This window comes from Zeugodacus cucurbitae, chromosome 2 (assembly GCF_028554725.1).
Source record: "Zeugodacus cucurbitae isolate PBARC_wt_2022May chromosome 2, idZeuCucr1.2, whole genome shotgun sequence".
Classification (NCBI taxonomy): domain Eukaryota; kingdom Metazoa; phylum Arthropoda; class Insecta; order Diptera; family Tephritidae; genus Zeugodacus; species Zeugodacus cucurbitae.
The window spans coordinates 30,680,174-30,698,445 of record NC_071667.1 but is presented as its reverse complement, the minus strand read 5'-3'; the positions used below and the strand labels follow the sequence as shown (position 1 = coordinate 30,698,445).

The 18,272-nt window shown below is 36.8% G+C and overlaps 2 protein-coding genes across 2 annotated transcripts; one reads left to right on the top strand and one right to left on the bottom strand.

The window, feature by feature from the left end:
- Nucleotides 1-5,810: 5,810 nt before the first annotated feature.
- Nucleotides 5,811-8,522, top strand: LOC105215696 (dihydrolipoyllysine-residue succinyltransferase component of 2-oxoglutarate dehydrogenase complex, mitochondrial). Its single transcript, XM_011189742.3, has 7 exons — nucleotides 5,811-6,047; nucleotides 6,306-6,418; nucleotides 6,473-6,583; nucleotides 6,930-7,499; nucleotides 7,585-7,729; nucleotides 7,925-8,230; nucleotides 8,295-8,522. The coding sequence occupies exons 1-7, from the start codon at nucleotides 5,964-5,966 to the stop codon at nucleotides 8,427-8,429; spliced, it is 1,464 nt and encodes a 487-aa protein (XP_011188044.2). The 5' UTR covers nucleotides 5,811-5,963; the 3' UTR covers nucleotides 8,430-8,522.
- A 2,787-nt stretch (nucleotides 8,523-11,309) lies between these two features.
- Nucleotides 11,310-12,246, bottom strand: LOC114804395 (uncharacterized). The gene is made up of 3 exons (XM_029042574.2): nucleotides 12,100-12,246; nucleotides 11,700-12,026; nucleotides 11,310-11,620 (listed from the first exon to the last, which is right to left on the bottom strand). Exons 1-3 carry the CDS (start codon nucleotides 12,157-12,159, stop codon nucleotides 11,435-11,437), a joined length of 573 nt encoding a protein of 190 aa, XP_028898407.1. The 5' UTR covers nucleotides 12,160-12,246; the 3' UTR covers nucleotides 11,310-11,434.
- Between the last annotated feature and the right edge of the window lie 6,026 nt (nucleotides 12,247-18,272).

The following is an 18,272-nucleotide window of genomic DNA, read 5'->3' as shown; positions in this document are numbered from 1 at the left end:
TTTCCATGTGAATTAATTTATCGATAATTAATATACGAATTCGATTAGAGTGTAGTTAGTTGGTACAATATCTATCGATTTTCACATATATATCGTCAAAATTTATAAAATCTATGTAATCCGTGCAACCCCGTTAAGTAAGATTCCATTTAAACGGACTTTTTTAGAAGAAATCGAATAAAAATTTTAATAGTTTTGTAAAAGTGTTCTTTTGATTTTTCAACAAGTTATTCAATGCCTTAATATTTTAAGAACCATTTGCGGCAACGGCGGACAAGTTTAAATTTCATGCTGAAGCTGAATATTTTCTGAACTCCATCAAAATGTATGATCCGTTCGCACGCAAAACAACAAAAACTTTTAGTTTTATAAAATGTTGGCTTCTAAATACAAGTAGTTTTTGTTATATTAGGGATAATAATATAATAATAATAATAGGTGTATTTTAATATGTACAGTCTAATTACATGGATATTAAGTATAGGGCGAAATTTGTATTGAATATGTATAGTGAAATAACATACATTACTCTTATAATTATTGGACTTTAAATAAAATATGTCTGAAACTATAAATCATCGGCGAGTATATATATTATTTAACTGGATCCTCTCCTAATTCAGCTTTTAATAATTTTAATCGTAATCGAAGTTCAATCGTCTAATGCTCAAGCATTCACTATGACTAATCGTTCAAATTTACCCTGCAAGACAGGTACCGGCGAATTCTCCGGTGAAATGCCAGGGAGCGGTACCCGCAGTTTCAATGAAAGTTTCTATGCCATTCTTAAGGGCGAATTGACAAAAGTACCCGAAACTATTGTGTACGTGTGATCGTTCATCCCTTTCTTGCACATTACATTCATCATTTAGCAATGTATATATACCTCTTGCACAATATACCTCTTGTACAATCACGGATGAAAGACCCAATACTGTGAACGAAAACTCCACGTGTACTTTCAGTACTGCGACCCACAAAAACCCAGAAACTATACCCTGTTTTCGGTTAGTTCTACCAAAATCCCAAATGAGAATTTAATAACAAAATCATTAATTATATTACATATTTATTTAAAATATCATGGCATTTAGTTGTTTATTATTATATTTACTTTATAAATATATTATCGTACTACACTATATATATATGTATAAAGTAGGTGAAAATGAATATTTGAACAATTTTTGCTATCGGACAAAGGCTGGAGGAAGAGTGGAAAATGTCAAATACCCCGTGCGGTCTGGAAGTGTAAGCTGCGCACATTATGTGAGGACTCTTTTGGTTTCTTTCGGAGTTTTTATAAGATCTGTTCTTCCATTAATTTCACTAGTACTAGATTCATATGGGAGGAGGGTTTCTATAAAATATAAAGTAAAATTAGAATTTTTATAAAGTTTGTAATAAAAGTTGGTAATAATTACCCTATGTTTCAGGAATTCTAAATCTAACACGGCACGACAGTCTAAACATCCATGCTCTTGCTGTAGTATTTCCATTGAACTAATTTCGGTGAATTTATGTCCTTGTAAAGCGATACAACAACGTTATGGTTCCTCAATAGAAGGTGAAAATGAATCAAAAAAGTCCTCCTAATTAAACATACAAAAAGTTTTTAAATTTCTATGAGCACAAACATTCACTTAAATTTACCCTTTAATTTCTGTGTTTTAGCTGCTAATGGCACGGCCAAGTGCCGGTAAGCTCAAAGATACTGAAACTGCTTTGCCCTCTAGCTCATTGGCAAAACCCAGTTGAAACACGCCATGTCGTTCCAATTCTCGTGCTTGTGTTGACCAAAAGGTTTAATTGCACGCAAAAAAGTGACATTAAACGTAATATCTGGTGTGTGAATGATTTGTGTTCCATGTAACAGCGTTTGCGTCCATAGTTTTGGATTTGCTTGCAGCACATATTCCATCGCTTCGAAAGTTCTACGCTGCTACAATAAGTGACACCAATAAATTTGCGTACCTTTAACGCGCCATATGAGGTTTGAAATATCTGTGTGGAAAATTAATTAGAATTTAAGGCAAGATAATATTATTATATTCAACAATTATTTACGTATTCAATGGTTTCGCCATTGATGTTGACCATTGTTGGCGTAGCTTCTATTGCGTGCTTCGAATTGACAGTGCAATGAACTATTTCTGTATCACCCTCTCCAATTTCATATTTTGGCTTTAGAAAACCTTTATTTTACGTTTTACTTATTTAAATATGCGTTCTTCAAAAATTTAAACTTTAATTAGGCTGCAGATCTTCTTCTTAACTGGCGTAGAAACCGCTTACGCGGTTATAGCCGAGTCCACAACAGTGCGCCACGCATCTCTCCTTTTGGCGGTTTGGCGCCAATTGGTAATACCAAGTGAAGACAGGTCCTTCTCCACCTGGTCCTTCCATCGGAGTGGAGGTCTCCCTCTTCCTCGGCTTCCACCAGCGGGTACTGCATCGAAAACTTTCAGAGCTGGGGCACTTTCATCCATTCGAACAACATGACCCAGCCAGCGTAGCCGCTGTCTTTTTATTCGCTGGACTATGTCTATGTCGTCGAACAACACATACAGCTCATCATTCCATCTTCTGCGGTATTCGCCGTTGCCAATGTTTAAGGGACCGTAAATCTTCCGCAAAACCTTTCTCTCGAAAACTCCTAGTGCCGTCTCATCGGATGTTGACACCGTCCACGCTTCTGCACCATAAAGTAGGACGGGAATGATGAGGGACTTGTAGAGTTTAGTTTTTGTTCGTCGAGAGAGGACTTTACTTTTCAATTGCCTACTCAGTCCATAGTAGCACCTGTTGGCAAGAGTGATTCTGCGTTGGATTTCAAGGCTGACATTATTATCGGTGTTAATGTTGGTTCCTAGGTATACGAAATTATCTACAACTTCAAAGTTATGACTGTCAACAGTGACGTGGGAGCCAAGACGCGAATGCGCTGACTGTTTGTTTGATGACAGGAGATATTTCGTCTTGTCCTCGTTCACCACCAGACCCATTCGCTTCGCTTCCTTATCCAGGCGGGAAAAAGCAGAACTAACGGCGCGGGTGTTGTTTCCGATGATATCAATATCATCGGCGTACGCCAGGAGCTGTACACTCTTGTAGAAGATTGTACCTTCTCTATTTAGCTCTGCAGCTCTTATAATTTTCTCCAGCATCAAGTTAAAGAAGTCGCACGATAGCGAGTCACCTTGTCTGAAACCTCGTTTGGTATCGAACGGCTCGGAGAGGTCCTTCCCGATCCTGACGGAGCTTTTGGTGTTGCTCAACGTCAACTTACACAGCCGTATTAGTTTTGCGGGGATACCAAATTCAGACATCGCGGCATAAAGGCAGCTCCTTTTCGTGCTGTCGAAAGCAGCTTTAAAGTCGACAAATAGATGGTGTGTGTCGATCCTTTTTTCACGGGTCTTCTCCAAGATTTGGCGCATGGTGAATATCTGGTCAGTTGTTGATTTTCCAGGTCTAAAGCCACACTGATAAGGTCCAATCAGTTTGTTGACGGTGGGCTTTAGTCTTTCACACAGTACGCTCGATAGAACCTTATAAGCGATGTTAAGGAGGCTTATCCCACGATAGTTGGCGCAGATTGTGGGGTCTCCCTTTTTGTGGATTGGGCAGAGTACACTGAGATTCCAATCGTCGGGCATGCTTTCTTCCGACCATATTTCGCAAAGAAGCTGATGCATGCACCTTATCAGCTCTTCGCCGCCGTATTTGAATAGCTCGGCCGGCAATCCATCGGCCCCCGCCGCCTTGTTGTTCTTCAAGCGGGTAATTGCTATTCTAATTTCTTCACGGTCGGGCAATGGAACATCTGTTCCATCGTCGTCGATTGGGGAATCGGGTTCGCCATCTCCTGGTGTTGTACTTTCACTGCCATTCAGCAGGCTGGAGAAGTGTTCCCTCCACAAACACAGTATACTCTGGTCATCAACCACTAGATCACCGCTGGGGGTCCTACAGGAGTGTGCTCCGGTCTTGAAACCTTCAGTTAGTCGCCGGATCTTTTCGTAAAATTTTCGAGCATTACCCCTGTCGGCCAGCTTGTCAAGCTCTTCATACTCACGCATTTCTGCCTCTTTCTTTCTTTTTCTGCAAATGCGTCTCGCTTCCCTCTTCAGCTCTCGGTATCTTTCCCATCCCGCTCGTGTTGCGGTCGATCGCAACATTGCGAGGTAGGCAGTCTGTTTTCTCTCCACTGCGAGACGACAATCCTCATCATACCAGCTGTTTTTTTGGCTTTTCCGAAAGCCAATGGTTTCGGTTGCAGCTGTACGTAAGGAGTTTGATATGCCGTCCCACAGCTCCCTTATACCGAGATGCTGATGAGTGCTCTCAGAGAGCAGGAGTGCAAGTCGAGTAGAAAATCGTTCGGCTGTCGGTTGTGATTGCAGCTTCTCGATGTCGAACCTTCCTTGTGTTTGTTGACGTGTGCGCTTTTCTACACAGAGGCGGGTGCGTATCTTAGCTGCTACAAGATAGTGGTCCGAGTCGATGTTGGTACCGCGAAGCGTACGCACATCAAAAACACTGGAGACATGTCGTCCATCTATCACAACATGATCGATCTGGTTGCGAGTGATTCGATCCGGGGACAGCCAAGTAGCTTGATGGATTTTCTTATGCTGAAATCTAGTGCTACAGATGACCATATTTCGGGCCCCGGCGAAGTCGATCAGCCTCAGACCGTTTGGTGATGTTTCGTCATGGAGGCTGAATTTTCCGACTGTTGTGCCAAAGACACCTTCTTTACCCACCCTAGCGTTGAAATCGCCAAGCACGATTTTGACATCGTGGCGGGGGCAGCGCTCATAGGTACGTTCTAGGCGCTCATAGAAGGTATCTTTGGTCACATCGTCCTTCTCTTCCGTCGGGGCGTGGGCGCAAATCAGCGATATGTTGAAGAACCTCGCTTTGATGCGGATTGTGGCTAGACGTTCATCCACCGGAGTGAATGCCAGGACTCGACGACGGAGTCTCTCTCCCACCACGAATCCCACACCGAATTTGCGCTCCTTTATATGGCCGCTGTAGTAGATGTCACAAGGACCCACCTTCTTCCGTCCTTGTCCCGTCCATCGCATTTCTTGGATTGCGGTGATGTCAGCCTTTACTCTTACGAGGACATCAACCAGCTGGGCAGAGGCACCTTCCCAATTAAGGGTCCGGACATTCCAGGTGCATGCCCTTAAATCATAGTCCTTTATACGTTTGCCGTGGTCGTCATCAAAAGGGGGGTTTCTCATCCGAGGCCTGTGTTTCTTATTCACTGGTTATTCGTTTTTATGTGGTGGGTCCCAAGCCCTACGCACAACCGCATAAGCGGGATTCGCCTTCTCACTTTAGCTCGCTTCCAGACGGATGTCTGTTGGCTACCCAGAGGATACTTGGTCTAAGACCGGAAGTTGTGAGCTGCTTGAGCCACATGTAAAAGAATCGTTCCTGGCCACTCCCAAGTGAATGGCAGTCAGAAACTTTCCTCACTTACGTGAACTTCTACATATGACTCCATCCTCCTGCAGATCACTGAATTAAATAAAACACGCAAAATAATACTTCACAAGCAGCCATGATATAGCTCAAAACAAAACTTGTTCAAACACGAGAACTTTGGTTGTTTCTTTCTATCATTCAGTGTGCTGTATGAGAGAAGAATTGAGTTAAATGTTTATGCACATTTTACCCTTGTTTTGTATGTGTGTATGTGTTGGAGTTTCAGTACCCATGACTTGCTGGGTAGAGCTTGTGAAAACAACACGTTATGTTTTACCCTTTGTTTTGTCTATGCTTCGCTGTCAGATGATTTTCCAGTGCTATGACAGCAGTGCAAAATTGCTTTCGATTGGTTCGTTCGCCGAGAAGTGTGCGGTGTAGTAAATAACAAAAAAGTTTCGGTAATCCGAAATATAAAATATTTAAATTACAAAATCTTTTGAATTAAGCGCATTGTAATGTCGGGCTTAATTTCGCTAACGATACGGCGTATGCCACGCGATGCCCTCAAACTGGGAATGCAGGCTGCACGTACCCAAGAGGTATGTATTGATAAAATATATGTGCAAGTGGTATGAAACAGCACAGAGTAAATGTAGAAATTTGGAGGCCAATCCGGAGTGAAGACAAAGTATTTGTAACTGATGGTTATGTAACATTTAAAAAAATTTTGAAAATGTAAAAGAAGGTATTTTCTTCTTTTGTATTTAAGGATTCTCATGCATATCACATGACGTTTCAAATCTGTTGTGCAATCAAATTTTGTTCAGATCAATTTTGATCTTTTGTTTCTCTTTTAGGTTAAATCAGCATGTGTAATACGGCAATTTTCGAAATTGGCAGTGGTAACACAAACCCAGACCCTTACTGGAAGTGAAGCCCTACCGACCGTCGCATACTCCTCGCCGCAACGGTAAATTTAATTTATAAATACTTTGCCCAAAGTAACTAAGGAAAATAATTTCAGAACAATCGGTTGTTTTAAAACCCAAGGTTTTCACACCACTAGCAATTTGTGGACCATTGAGACGGTAAAAACCCCTCCTTTCCCTGAATCCGTAGCTGAAGGAGATGTCAAGTGAGTGAGAATTAATAATCTTATTGGTAATAAAGTATAAATAATGTAATCTAGTACTTTATATGATGTTATTTAACTCACTATACTGAAGTTGAAAAATATTTGTTTTATATAAAATAAAGTATTAACTGATTAATCAGCAAACAAATATAGATAAGAAGCTTTATTTGATTAATTTGCCAAAAAAGAAGGCGTGTCTTTGTTATCTACACTTGAACTATTAATCTTAAAGTCAAAACAAGCTAATTAACGAAGTGAAATGAAATATTAACATGTTTTCAGTTGTATATATCACTTTTATAGTATACCCAAGAATGCTGTAAATTAAACACAAATATTTTTTAAGGTTTACTGTTAAAGTTGGAGATTATGTAGCCCAAGATCAAGTTGTTATGGAAGTTGAAACCGATAAAACTGCAATGCCTGTACCCGCGCCTTTCGGCGGTGTAATTCGTGAAATATTAGTGGAAGATGGCACTACAGTGAAGGCCGGTCAACCTTTGTTCAAGTTAGAAAAGGCTGAGGGCACACCAACTGCGGCGAAACCGGCAGCTGCAGCACCTCCACCACCAAAACCTGCCACCCCAACACCAGCTCCAGCTGCCGTAGCTCCACCACCAAAACCAGCTGCACCGGCCGCTAGACCACCACCACCACCTGCAGCAAGAGCTACTCCACCACCACCACCACCCAAGCCCTCAGCACCTGCGGGCCAAATTCCAGTTGCTTCTGTGCCACCTGCACAAGCTGCTCCACAAATAAAGGTGCCACCAGGTGATTATTCGCGCCAGATTACCGGTACACGTACTGAACAGCGCGTGAAAATGAATCGAATGCGCCTAAAGATTGCTTCTCGTCTAAAAGATGCACAAAACACAAACGCCATGTTGACCACATTCAATGAAATCGATATGAGGTAACGCTAAAGAGTCTCTAAAAACCTTTCTAATTAGTCTAATTAGTTACACGTTGTCATTATTATAAAATATTTTTATTTTTAGTGCTGCCATGGAATTCCGTAAATCTAACTTGGATGCTTTCCAAAAGAAGTTTGGTATCAAAATTGGATTTATGTCTATATTCTCGAAAGCTGCTGCATACGCATTGCAGGATCAACCTGTAGTTAATGCTGTTATTGACGGACAGGTGAATATTTTGTGGTATTAGTCGTAACATCTTTAACTCATTGAGGCACTATCCATCAATTATGTACTATGTCAGGAAAATCGTAACATAAAGTAAATTATATTCTAACTTATGCATTATAAATTTCACAAAATTAAATATATTTGTATTTTGAAATTTTACAATTAAATTTTAAAATTTACATTAAAATTTTAGGAAATAGTTTATCGCGATTACGTGGATATCTCGGTGGCTGTAGCTACGCCCAAGGGTCTAGTAGTGCCCGTGATAAGAAATGTTGAAAGCATGAATTACGCGGATATTGAAATTGCTTTGGCTGCACTTGGAGAAAAGGCAAAACGGAACGCTATCGCCATTGAAGATATGGATGGTGGAACCTTTACCATAAGTAATGGCGGTGTGTTCGGTTCGTTGATGGGTACACCAATCATCAATCCTCCCCAAAGTGCTATATTGGGCATGCATGGCATATTTGAGCGACCAGTTGCAGTAAAGGGTCAAGTGAGTAAACGATTGTGTTTCATGGGAATATATTCAAATTAATTTTTACATATTAATTTATTAGGTGGTTGTACGCCCAATGATGTATGTAGCTCTTACTTACGACCATCGACTGATTGACGGACGTGAGGCTGTAATGTTCTTGCGTAAAATCAAGGCTGCCGTAGAGGATCCTAGAATAATGCTGGCTGGATTATAAATTCAATCTTAATGATAATATTCGAAGAAAGTAGCATTAAAGCTTTAAAAATGGAATATGTCTAACATATAAATATTGAACGGATTGAAAATATGCCTTAGATTTTTTATTTATTTTTGGTTTTAGAATCATTTGTTGTTGTACGTCTTCGTTTAATAATCGAAATTTTTTTTTTATTAATTTATTATCATTGCTTCATAGTCTTGGCAAAAACAACAGAAACCTAAAAATGTATTATTTACTCACCTATACTTTCTATTTCTAAAATTGGTAAATCACATTTTTTTTGTTTGAATTTGGTGTTCTAATTGATGTGTATTAAATATTTCCTTACAATGTATATTTATTACAACTATCACGTATTTATAGTAAATGAACGTTGCTAAAAATATATAAATAATCCCAGTCGAGAAGCTTACGAAAAAGTGAAGCAGAAAATGTTTTTATTATTATTATTTTATTTGACGGTTTTGGAATAATGATGTTCGGCGGAAAAAGTATTGGCTCTTCTACGAGTTTTTGCATAAAACTATTGGAGTTGTGACATCGTCTATTCAAAAATGTGTCCTATTGCTAAATTTTTACTGAAGATCTATATCTCTCAGTCGTTTCAAAGAAATTCAGAGCGAAATTGTTAATTATAATAGAGTGCGTCTTTGTCAAAAGTGGGTCGAAACTTCCCATAGACCAAATATACTTATTATAATATAATGATTTTCAAACTTCCGGTGTACTCTATACCGTAAATATCGGTTAATAAGAGATATATCATAGCAAAAATAAGTGAGCGTATAATACTCGATATAATCCGTGTATGTATACCCAATACAGAGATGAAATCAGTCCAGATCGCGGAGTAGTCAAGACTGATTTGCTGAATGCCAGAATGGCAAACCAATTCTGATTCTCAATGTTGCCACAGAATCGGATTGGATTTTCATCTTTTCGAATAAAAGCAAAATCATAATTGGAATCAGTTGTGCCACTATTTATACATGGGGCAAAACTACTAATTGAAATGTAGAAAATTAGAAGTTATTACAGCTTTTATTATATTGGACAAAGAAAGTAGCGAAAAACAGAAAAGGAAGTTTTTAAAAAGTCACATTAATTCGCTTTATGGTCAATGAAATCATAAGTGTTATTTATATATTTATGTAAAAATGTACATATTAAATTGTATATACATATATGTATATAATTTAATTTTTATGTAAAAATTAACATATTTCCATAATCTAATCTGAGCTAATTTGTTTTGTGAACTTCTTAGAATATCTAAGTATCTAGTTTCCTTTAATTATATTTTTACAAAGCGTTGTAACGGAAATCAAAATAAATTCAAATATAGTTTTTCAAATCTGTCAGTCCTGAACCCCTTGGTTTGTTAGAAAAACCGATATAATTGGTTTCCATGAAACCGAAATACAATTCGAACATCAAACCAATAATATAAGAATTCATTACATCTATCGGCATTTTTTATCGGTTTGATTACTGATTACGACAACAACCCTGTATAATAAAGTTTCACCAATTCTTGAAAACGATTCCACATATTTGAACCATGTATATAGAATGTTCCCGTTACACCCGCACTTAGCACTTCCTAACGTGTTACATTTTACAAACAATCCTGAATGCACGGAACACAAGCTGTTGTCAGTATGAAATTTATCCAGCGCTAATTTCTGTAAATTTATTGCCTTAAATTGTCACTTTTTGCTCTCAGTCCCAACACTCCCTGACGACATAAAAATCCGGATCGGTTCTATAGAAATATAGTCGATAGAAAATAGCTATATGTGCAAAATTCTATTTTTAGTTAAGTATTGACTTTTAAATGGATAAACAAAGTTTTTCAACGGTTTTAGCCGATTTGAATTTGTCCACTTTTACAGTACTACCACGTTTATCTTCGGCCATTTAAGCAAATGGGAGACTTCTCTTTGGCGCTAAGTGTAGCCCACATCATTACAGATCCACCGCCATGTTTGCGCTTATAGTAGATCCCTGTTTTCTAGGACCCTAATGCTTTCTCATCACTAAAAATCAATTTTTGAAACTTTACTTCTTAGAATTTGCATTTTTCGAAAAAGGATGCATTCGTTTTTATGACGATCTTACAACCGCGGTTTAAACACTTTAGATTTATATTTAAGATTTAAGTCTCCTTTCAAAATTTGATCCAGTACACTTATGTTTTTTTATATTTCTCAGAGTTTCTAAAAAAGTCGTGTGGTTTTTCGATGCTACATTACTTCAGCTGTAATTACATACATTTTAAGCCATCTTTGTTCATAATCTCAATCTTGATTTGTTCCTCAGACGAAATTCGGTTCCAAGTGGCATTTTTAGGTAAAATGAATGTTAGTTGTTGTTCAATTATTGCTTATATCCTCGTTAGTTGTTTTTATAAATTCAATAGTCGAGATGTTGACACCGCGACATCCTAAAAACAAATAAATCATTTTGCGCATATGTATACCTATTTTCTATGAAGCGACGCGTTTTGCATATTGGACTTATACTAACAGTACTATGAGCAAAGTGTTGTTGTCGACTTTATGTGCCGCAAACTGAAATAAAGCATTAGTAAACATAACTGCATACTCAGAATTAAGCTATTGTTTTTTCTTTTTTTTGAGAATTACAAAAAAAAAACAAATTTTGCACACATAAAAATTTTACTGAAGTAGTCATTTCGAAAATAGTCATTACTCGAACTAAACGTCGAACACAAAATTTTAAGACGAATAGTGCTAAATATTCTCAAAGACTGCTTTATTCTACTTGTTCAAAGTTTTTAATTTTTTTTCTTGAGTAATAATTATATCTTCAAACATATTTTACAGATGATACCATAACAAACAATATTAGTGTCGATCCATACGTTTAATTTAATAATTTTTGGAAGTTGATTTTTGACAATTGTCTACATAGCAATATAGATTGATTACAAATTTTATATTTGCGTATGAACTCATTCGATCACCACTATCGTTTTAGTTATTTTTCGTTTTTTGTCTATTTATGCGTTTCTTCGTATCTACACTCCCGTTAACCATTAGATTAAGAATTACGGTGTCTTTTTCCCACAGTCGCACTTCCGTCCGGAAACCTGTTTGTGGCACATATGGGGGGAACTTTTCCGGGTCCAAAGACATGTTCTTTACGTGTATTTCTGTGTCCTATATAGTATCAAAAAGTCCAAGGGATTAGCTTGTTTTTCTCTCTACAAATATATTCATAATTGCGGCTTTCACTGACCTTTGCCACTGGACACTTATTTGGAATTTTGGAAAATTTTTCAAATTCATTACGCAATATTTGCAATAAATTAAAAGGATTGGTGTTCTGTAGAAACTTGCAGCCATCGAAATGGGTTATGTTGATAATCACAAATTCCGGTTGAGAGTTCCGTATGGCGGTTACAATTACATCGAGATAGGGATTCACAATGGCGGTGGAAAATTTCAAGCTAAATGAAACACCGTATTTAACTCCATTTTGTTCCGCTACCGAACAATTTACGAATGAGATGAGTTGCGATCGTTTCGTACATTGTATTGTAGAGAAGCGGAACGCAAAAGAACGCTTAGAAAGACAAATAAAAATAAATGTTTTCAATTTAAAGCTTTTAATTCAAACATAAGACAATAATAATTACCCAAGTTGTGACATATTGCGTATGACACATTAAAAGGAATAGGTAGAATGAATATTTCATTACGTGTATGTTTGTTTATCTGTAAATATATAAGTATCCGAAATCAATTCAAACTGAACGCTCCAAGTGAAAGGTAAATACTGATTAAATATCTGTCTATAAACGTTCATATATTTTTAAAAACGCAATGCTTCATTAAATACTTTAAAATTGGCTAATTATTATTTTTTACACCTGCAACATGTTGCACTGAGTATAGTAGTTGTATCCCTCTAATGGTTGTTTGCCTTTAAAAACATGGGGCTGAGCGAACCTTGTAATGTGCAAGGTTTTTGATATTATCCGGCAAATGGGTAATTATCAATTTATAGCATAAAGCTTTAATAATGCTTCATTGGACGAAAACAAGGATTAATCCCGAGTATTCTATGTACATATATCCATTATTATATGGTAATGTTATACCAGCAGAGGAAGTTAAATGGCTAATGGCTTCAATGAATGATAACATAAAATATAATACTATTCGGTCGCTCCAGAGCTCGCCCTCCTTACATGCTTTCTATCGTTGTTGTTGATATAAATGGTTAATATTTCAAACAAATTACTGCAGCTAATTTAAATGCTTTTATGGTACTTATCGGCTTGAAATACTATGAATCAAAGTTACTAATTATTGTCCATAATCAATTTGGTTTTGATTGCTTTAATATGTCATCGGTTGCGCTTTCTCAACCATAATTATTCAAACAATCTGCGATTCAAAAATCTACTACGTATTTGTCATATGGAATCACAAAACCTCGGAATATTATTATTATTATAATAGGTGTATGGGGACTAGATACATCATAATTTTGCTAAGATATTCCACATATTAATTGATTATCATATACCTAATATTAGACATATGTATATGGAAGCTTGCCAACAGCTGCTACTTTGGACTGAGTAGGCAATTGAAAAGTAAAGTCCTGATGAATGGCGCTGAAGCGTGGACGATGACAACATCTGATGAGACGACTCTTGGGGATTTCGAGAGAAAGATTTGGCGCAACATTTATGGTCCTATAAACATTGGCAACGACGAATACCGCAGATGATGGAACGATGAGCTGTACGATTTATACGACTGTCAATGTCGTCAGCGAATAAAATGACAGTGGCTAGGCTGTTTCCATTTGGCGCCAAAAAGCAAAAAGGAGGAATGAGTGGCGTGCTCTGGTGGATTCGGCTATACTCGCTTAAAGCGGTTCCTACGCCTAATATATACATATATACATATATAGAATCAAGGGAGAGTAATGACTCGGTTCCCATTTTTGCGACAGAGGCACATTATTAAAAAGAAAAGTTTCCATCTCAATGTCTATAAAATATCTTAGAAGCTTACCTATATATTCGGTTATTCTCTATATACACTGTGGTCTTTATGTTCGGTATCTGGGGTCTTGAAAAGTTATAGACCCATGGGCGTCCGCAGAAAATGACTAAAAGGTGGGAAAATCTATTTTATTTTTATTTTTTTAATTTAATAAAAGCCTTCTATTTTCTTCCGCGAATTTCGTGAGAACCTTATCAATAAATTGCTTGTCGTCATTTACGGCTCTTTTGTGTATGCTCAACATGCAAAGACCTTCAAATAGAAAAAGAGTAATTAAAAAATAAAAAAATAATAATCATACAGAACAGAAGCTGCAGACAATATTTGAAGTTCGATCTCTGCTTTAGTTTTTGTTTTAAATACAGCTGGGTGAAGGTATGACAAAGCAAAAGCAGGATTATTTTGATCGGAAAAGCGTTTTTCAAAAGCCGTTATTAACGAGTCCAAATACGGAATATAAATTGAAATCTTAAAAAATTCAACTACAGTCGTTGCTGGTTGATTGATACGATAAACTTGACGGGCAGCAATCCTTGGCAAGCTAATTTCAAAACCAAGTTGCAGGGCAATATTTGTAGCTTCGTCAAAAATGGATTTAAAAGTGCTGTCTGCTGTTTCTCTATCAGACTTGATTAATTGCACGATCCGTTTTATATGGTTAACAATGGCAAGTATATCCAACTGCTTACTCTGGAACAAATTTGCTGTTGGCTCCAAGATTGCTGAATAGTGCGAAATGATGCACAGACAGACAACGAATGTACTTTTTTTTCAATATTTCTTTATTTATTGAATCTGCTTTGTTTAAAGCCTAACAATAAGTATTAAAATCTTAAATCTATTTACAACTAAGTAAGCTCAAGAATGTGTTTGAGCTTTTTGGCAGAACGTTGCTCTTTAGTAGGCAGGTAGATCTCTTCTTTTTAAACGAGTTTGATTGGAATGTGCCAAGGCGTTTGCCAATGGGTTTGGATGTTCACGAAGTTTAGAAATATATTTCTTTCTGCTGTCCTCTATTTCCTTCTTTACCATAGGAATATCAAGATCCTTATGGATATTTTCATTACGCATGTACCATGGTGAACCCGTTATTGTTCTAAGCATTTTAGATTGGAATTTCTGAATTATATCAATGTTGGTTGCACAGGTCGTACCCCACAGTTGAATACCATACATCCAAATCGGTTTTATGATTGCATTGTATAACAGGACTTTGTTGTCTAGGCTAAGTTTAGAATTTTTGTTTAGAAGCCAATTTAAATTTGCTGCTCTTAACTTCATGAAAGTTACTTTACTCGCTATATGTTTCCGCCACGTAAGCCTTCGATCCAGGTGAATTCCAAGATAAGTTACTTCATTCGCTTGGGGTACTAATACATTGTTTATTTTAACTGTCCGACTTGTTTCTGGCCTTAGAGAAAATGTAACATGCTTGCATTTTTGCTCATTAATTTTTATACGCCAGTAGGCTAGCCATTCTTCGACACAAGTTAAGTGCTCCTCTAATACTCTTGATGCTCTAATGGGGCATTTGTTTCGGCTTACTATGGCTGTGTCATCCGCAAAAGTGGATGTCAATACGTTATTAGCTATTGGAATGTCTGCTGTATATATTATGTACAGAGTGGGGCCTAATACACTGCCCTGAGGTACACCGGCCCTTATTGCTCGTTCTCCTGATATAAAATCTGCTACTTTAACCGTAAATTTCCTATTTCTTAAATATGACTCCAATGTTTTATGCAATTCGTAAGGTAAAACGTTTTTGATTTTCCATAAAAGGCCTTCATGCCAAACCTTATCGAACGCCTGAGCTACATCGAGAAAAATAGCTGAACAGTACTCTCTGTGCTCGAATGCTTTCCTGATTTCGTTTGTAATTCTATTCACTTGCTCTACTGTGCCATGTTTAGCACGAAACCCGAATTGATGGGTTGGTATTATATTATTTTGTACTTTTATGTACTTTTAGCTGCACAACTTATCATCTGGAAAGCAGTTGCTGTTATTTTTGAAAACACCTATGCTTTTATACTTTTGTGACCAACGAGTTTCACATAAAAGTGGCAAATTTGGGACATGTTTTCTCCTAAGTGGCGAATCCCGAAAAAATGTAATTACCTCCTTAATAATAGTTGTCGTGTTCCGAATTTCTGCAACGCTGTTCAAATCATTAAATTTAGCTTATGAGAAGCACAATGGAAAAACAAAGCTTTTTTATAAAAATCTTTCATAATTTTTTGCACGTCACCATCTTTGCCAGCCATTGTTGCACAACCATCATAACCCTATCCGATGCATTTATTAGGATCCAAACCACAGTTTGTAATGAAATGATGTATTGCACTTGCAATTGCAATTGATTTTGCGTTGTGTAGCTCAACAAAGCCTAGGGAATCTTCACATAACTCTGAAAATTCACTGCAGAAATATCGCACTTCAACAATTGTTTTTCCCAGCAATATCACAGCTTTCATCTGCTAAAATGCTAAACCCTTCGACAAATTGTTTCTTTGAGCAAGTTTTCCCAATTTTCGTCGGATTTGTATGAATGCACTGGGCAAATTGAATTCTTGCACAAGTTTTAAATCGCTGCTTGGTAATAAGCGAATAAATGTTTTATTTTAAATTCCCTATAATAAAATCATACAAATGAGGACAATATCCTTACATACGGTACCATTTAAAATATAAAGCCTTAGAAATTGTATAACAATACATACATGAATATGATTAATATTGAAGTAAAGTTTTTGTTTACAAGTGTAGATATTACTTAAATACAGAAATATTTGCCCACTTTGTTGTTGTTTTATTGTGCTACGACAATCGTCAACCGTCTCGTTTTTATTCATAGGTTCTGTTTTTTACCTACACATTACTCTGTAATTATCCCCAATTTTTTGGATTTTGAAGTGAAATTTCTCGAAAACTAGTTGAGTTTTTTTTTAATTGTTTATGAGTTTTTTTACCAAATGTTTAGATCTAAGCCTAAGCTATAGTTTAAGTCCAAATACTAGGAACTATATACCCATTGGTTGTTAAAATATGTCGAATCTCATTTTCGATAATCTTTCGACTTTCGTGGCCTGTATCTCGAATATTTAGTTAAAACCTGTATAATTGAATATACAGTTTTAAGCGCTGGAGACTATTCTACGAATCGAGTGCTTAATATATGCCAAAACCTTGAAAATAATATCTTTTATGATGCATTGAAAAGGTCACAGGAACTGCTGTTTTTTTACTTTTCGTGCCACGCCTTAAAGTTAAAACCACAGCTTTTTAATGTTGATATTCGTAATCAGCGACCCCAAATTAACTAGAAAATGTATGTCGCACCCCAGTGTAATCTTACGTGTTGTGTAGTGTTATTATTAGAGTGATTGGCCGTCCAAAGCCGATGCTTTTTAGTTATTTTACGCAAGGAAAATTTCTTTATTCGCACTGTATACATTGTAATTATAATAATATTAAACAAAAAATTATTAATAAATATGTATGTACTTTTGTATTTAAATTTGAAATAATTGTTTTCTCTCAAATTGTAAAGGGGGGCAGTGGCCCTAGTTTGCCCCCCCCCTGTGGTCGCCCATGTATAGACCGATTACGACAATTTGTCTATGAGCCATTTCACATCTACAATGCAGTATGTTTACAAAGTTTTTTTAAACTATATGAGGATTTTCAAACATCTTGGTGGGCTCTCAACTTTTTGATTTTTATACTCTCGCAACCTGTTGCACAGAGTATTATAGTTTTGTTCACATAACGGTTGTTTGTGTCACCAAGAAATAAAAGGGTTAGATATGGGGTTATATATATATAAATGATCAGGATGACGAGTGGAGTTCAAATCCGAATGTCTGTCCGTCCGTCCGTCCGTGCAAGCGATAACTTGAGTAAAAATTGAGATATCTTAATGAAACTTGGAACACATGTTCCTTGGGAAATGGGCAAAATCGGCCCACTGCCACGCCCACAAAATGGCGAAAACCAAAAACACATAAAGTGTCATAACTAAGCCATAAATATAGTTATAACAGTATATTTGGATGTAATTTTTTTGGGGTAGTGGGTGTGGTCCTGCCCCCAAATCGGTTATTTGTATATATATCGCAAACCAATAAAGCTATATAAACCAAACTTTCTGCAGTCGTTTTTTTTAGCCACTTCTTAATACAGTCCAAAAATGAAAGAAATCGGATAATAACCACGCCCACCTCCCATACAAAAGTTAGGTTGAAAATTACTAAATGTAGGTTAACTCACTAACGAAAAACGTCAGAAACACTAAATTTCACATAAAAAATGGCAGATGAAAGCTGCACTCAGATTTTTTTACAAAATGGAAAATGGGCGTGGCGTCGCCCACTTATGGGTCAAAAACCATATCTCAGGAACTACTCGACCGATTTCAATGAAACTTGGTTTGTAATAGTTTCCTTATCTCCCAATAATATGTTGTGAAAATTGGCCAAATCGCTTCACAACCACGCCTACTTCCTATATACCAGAACTTAGAAGATGATCTGAATCGTTTACTTTACAATATATAAAGTAAGCACTAGTGAAGATATCGGTGCAAAACTTTGCACAAATACTGTATTTATAGTGTGGCAGCCCATTTCTAAAAATCGCCGAAATCGGACCATAGGTTTTCAAGGCCCCATATATCGAACATGAGGACCTCGGTGCTTCTAACCTAATATTAGGGTTTCCAACTTTCAATGGACTTTATACAATATATATGACGAATATGTGGGTCAAATTGTGTATTATATAATAT

Coding starts and splice junctions, on each gene's coding strand:
- LOC105215696 (XM_011189742.3), top strand. CDS start 5,964: ATGTCGGGCTTAATTTCGCTAACGATACGGCGTATGCCACGCGATGCC. Junction 7,500..7,584: donor TTCAATGAAATCGATATGAG/GTAACGCTAAAG, acceptor TTTTATTTTTAG/TGCTGCCATGGAATTCCGTA. Junction 8,231..8,294: donor CAGTTGCAGTAAAGGGTCAA/GTGAGTAAACGA, acceptor TTAATTTATTAG/GTGGTTGTACGCCCAATGAT.
- LOC114804395 (XM_029042574.2), bottom strand. CDS start 12,159: ATGAAATATTCATTCTACCTATTCCTTTTAATGTGTCATACGCAATAT. Junction 12,027..12,099: donor CGCAATATGTCACAACTTGG/GTAATTATTATT, acceptor TGTCTTTCTAAG/CGTTCTTTTGCGTTCCGCTT. Junction 11,621..11,699: donor ATAAGTGTCCAGTGGCAAAG/GTCAGTGAAAGC, acceptor GATACTATATAG/GACACAGAAATACACGTAAA.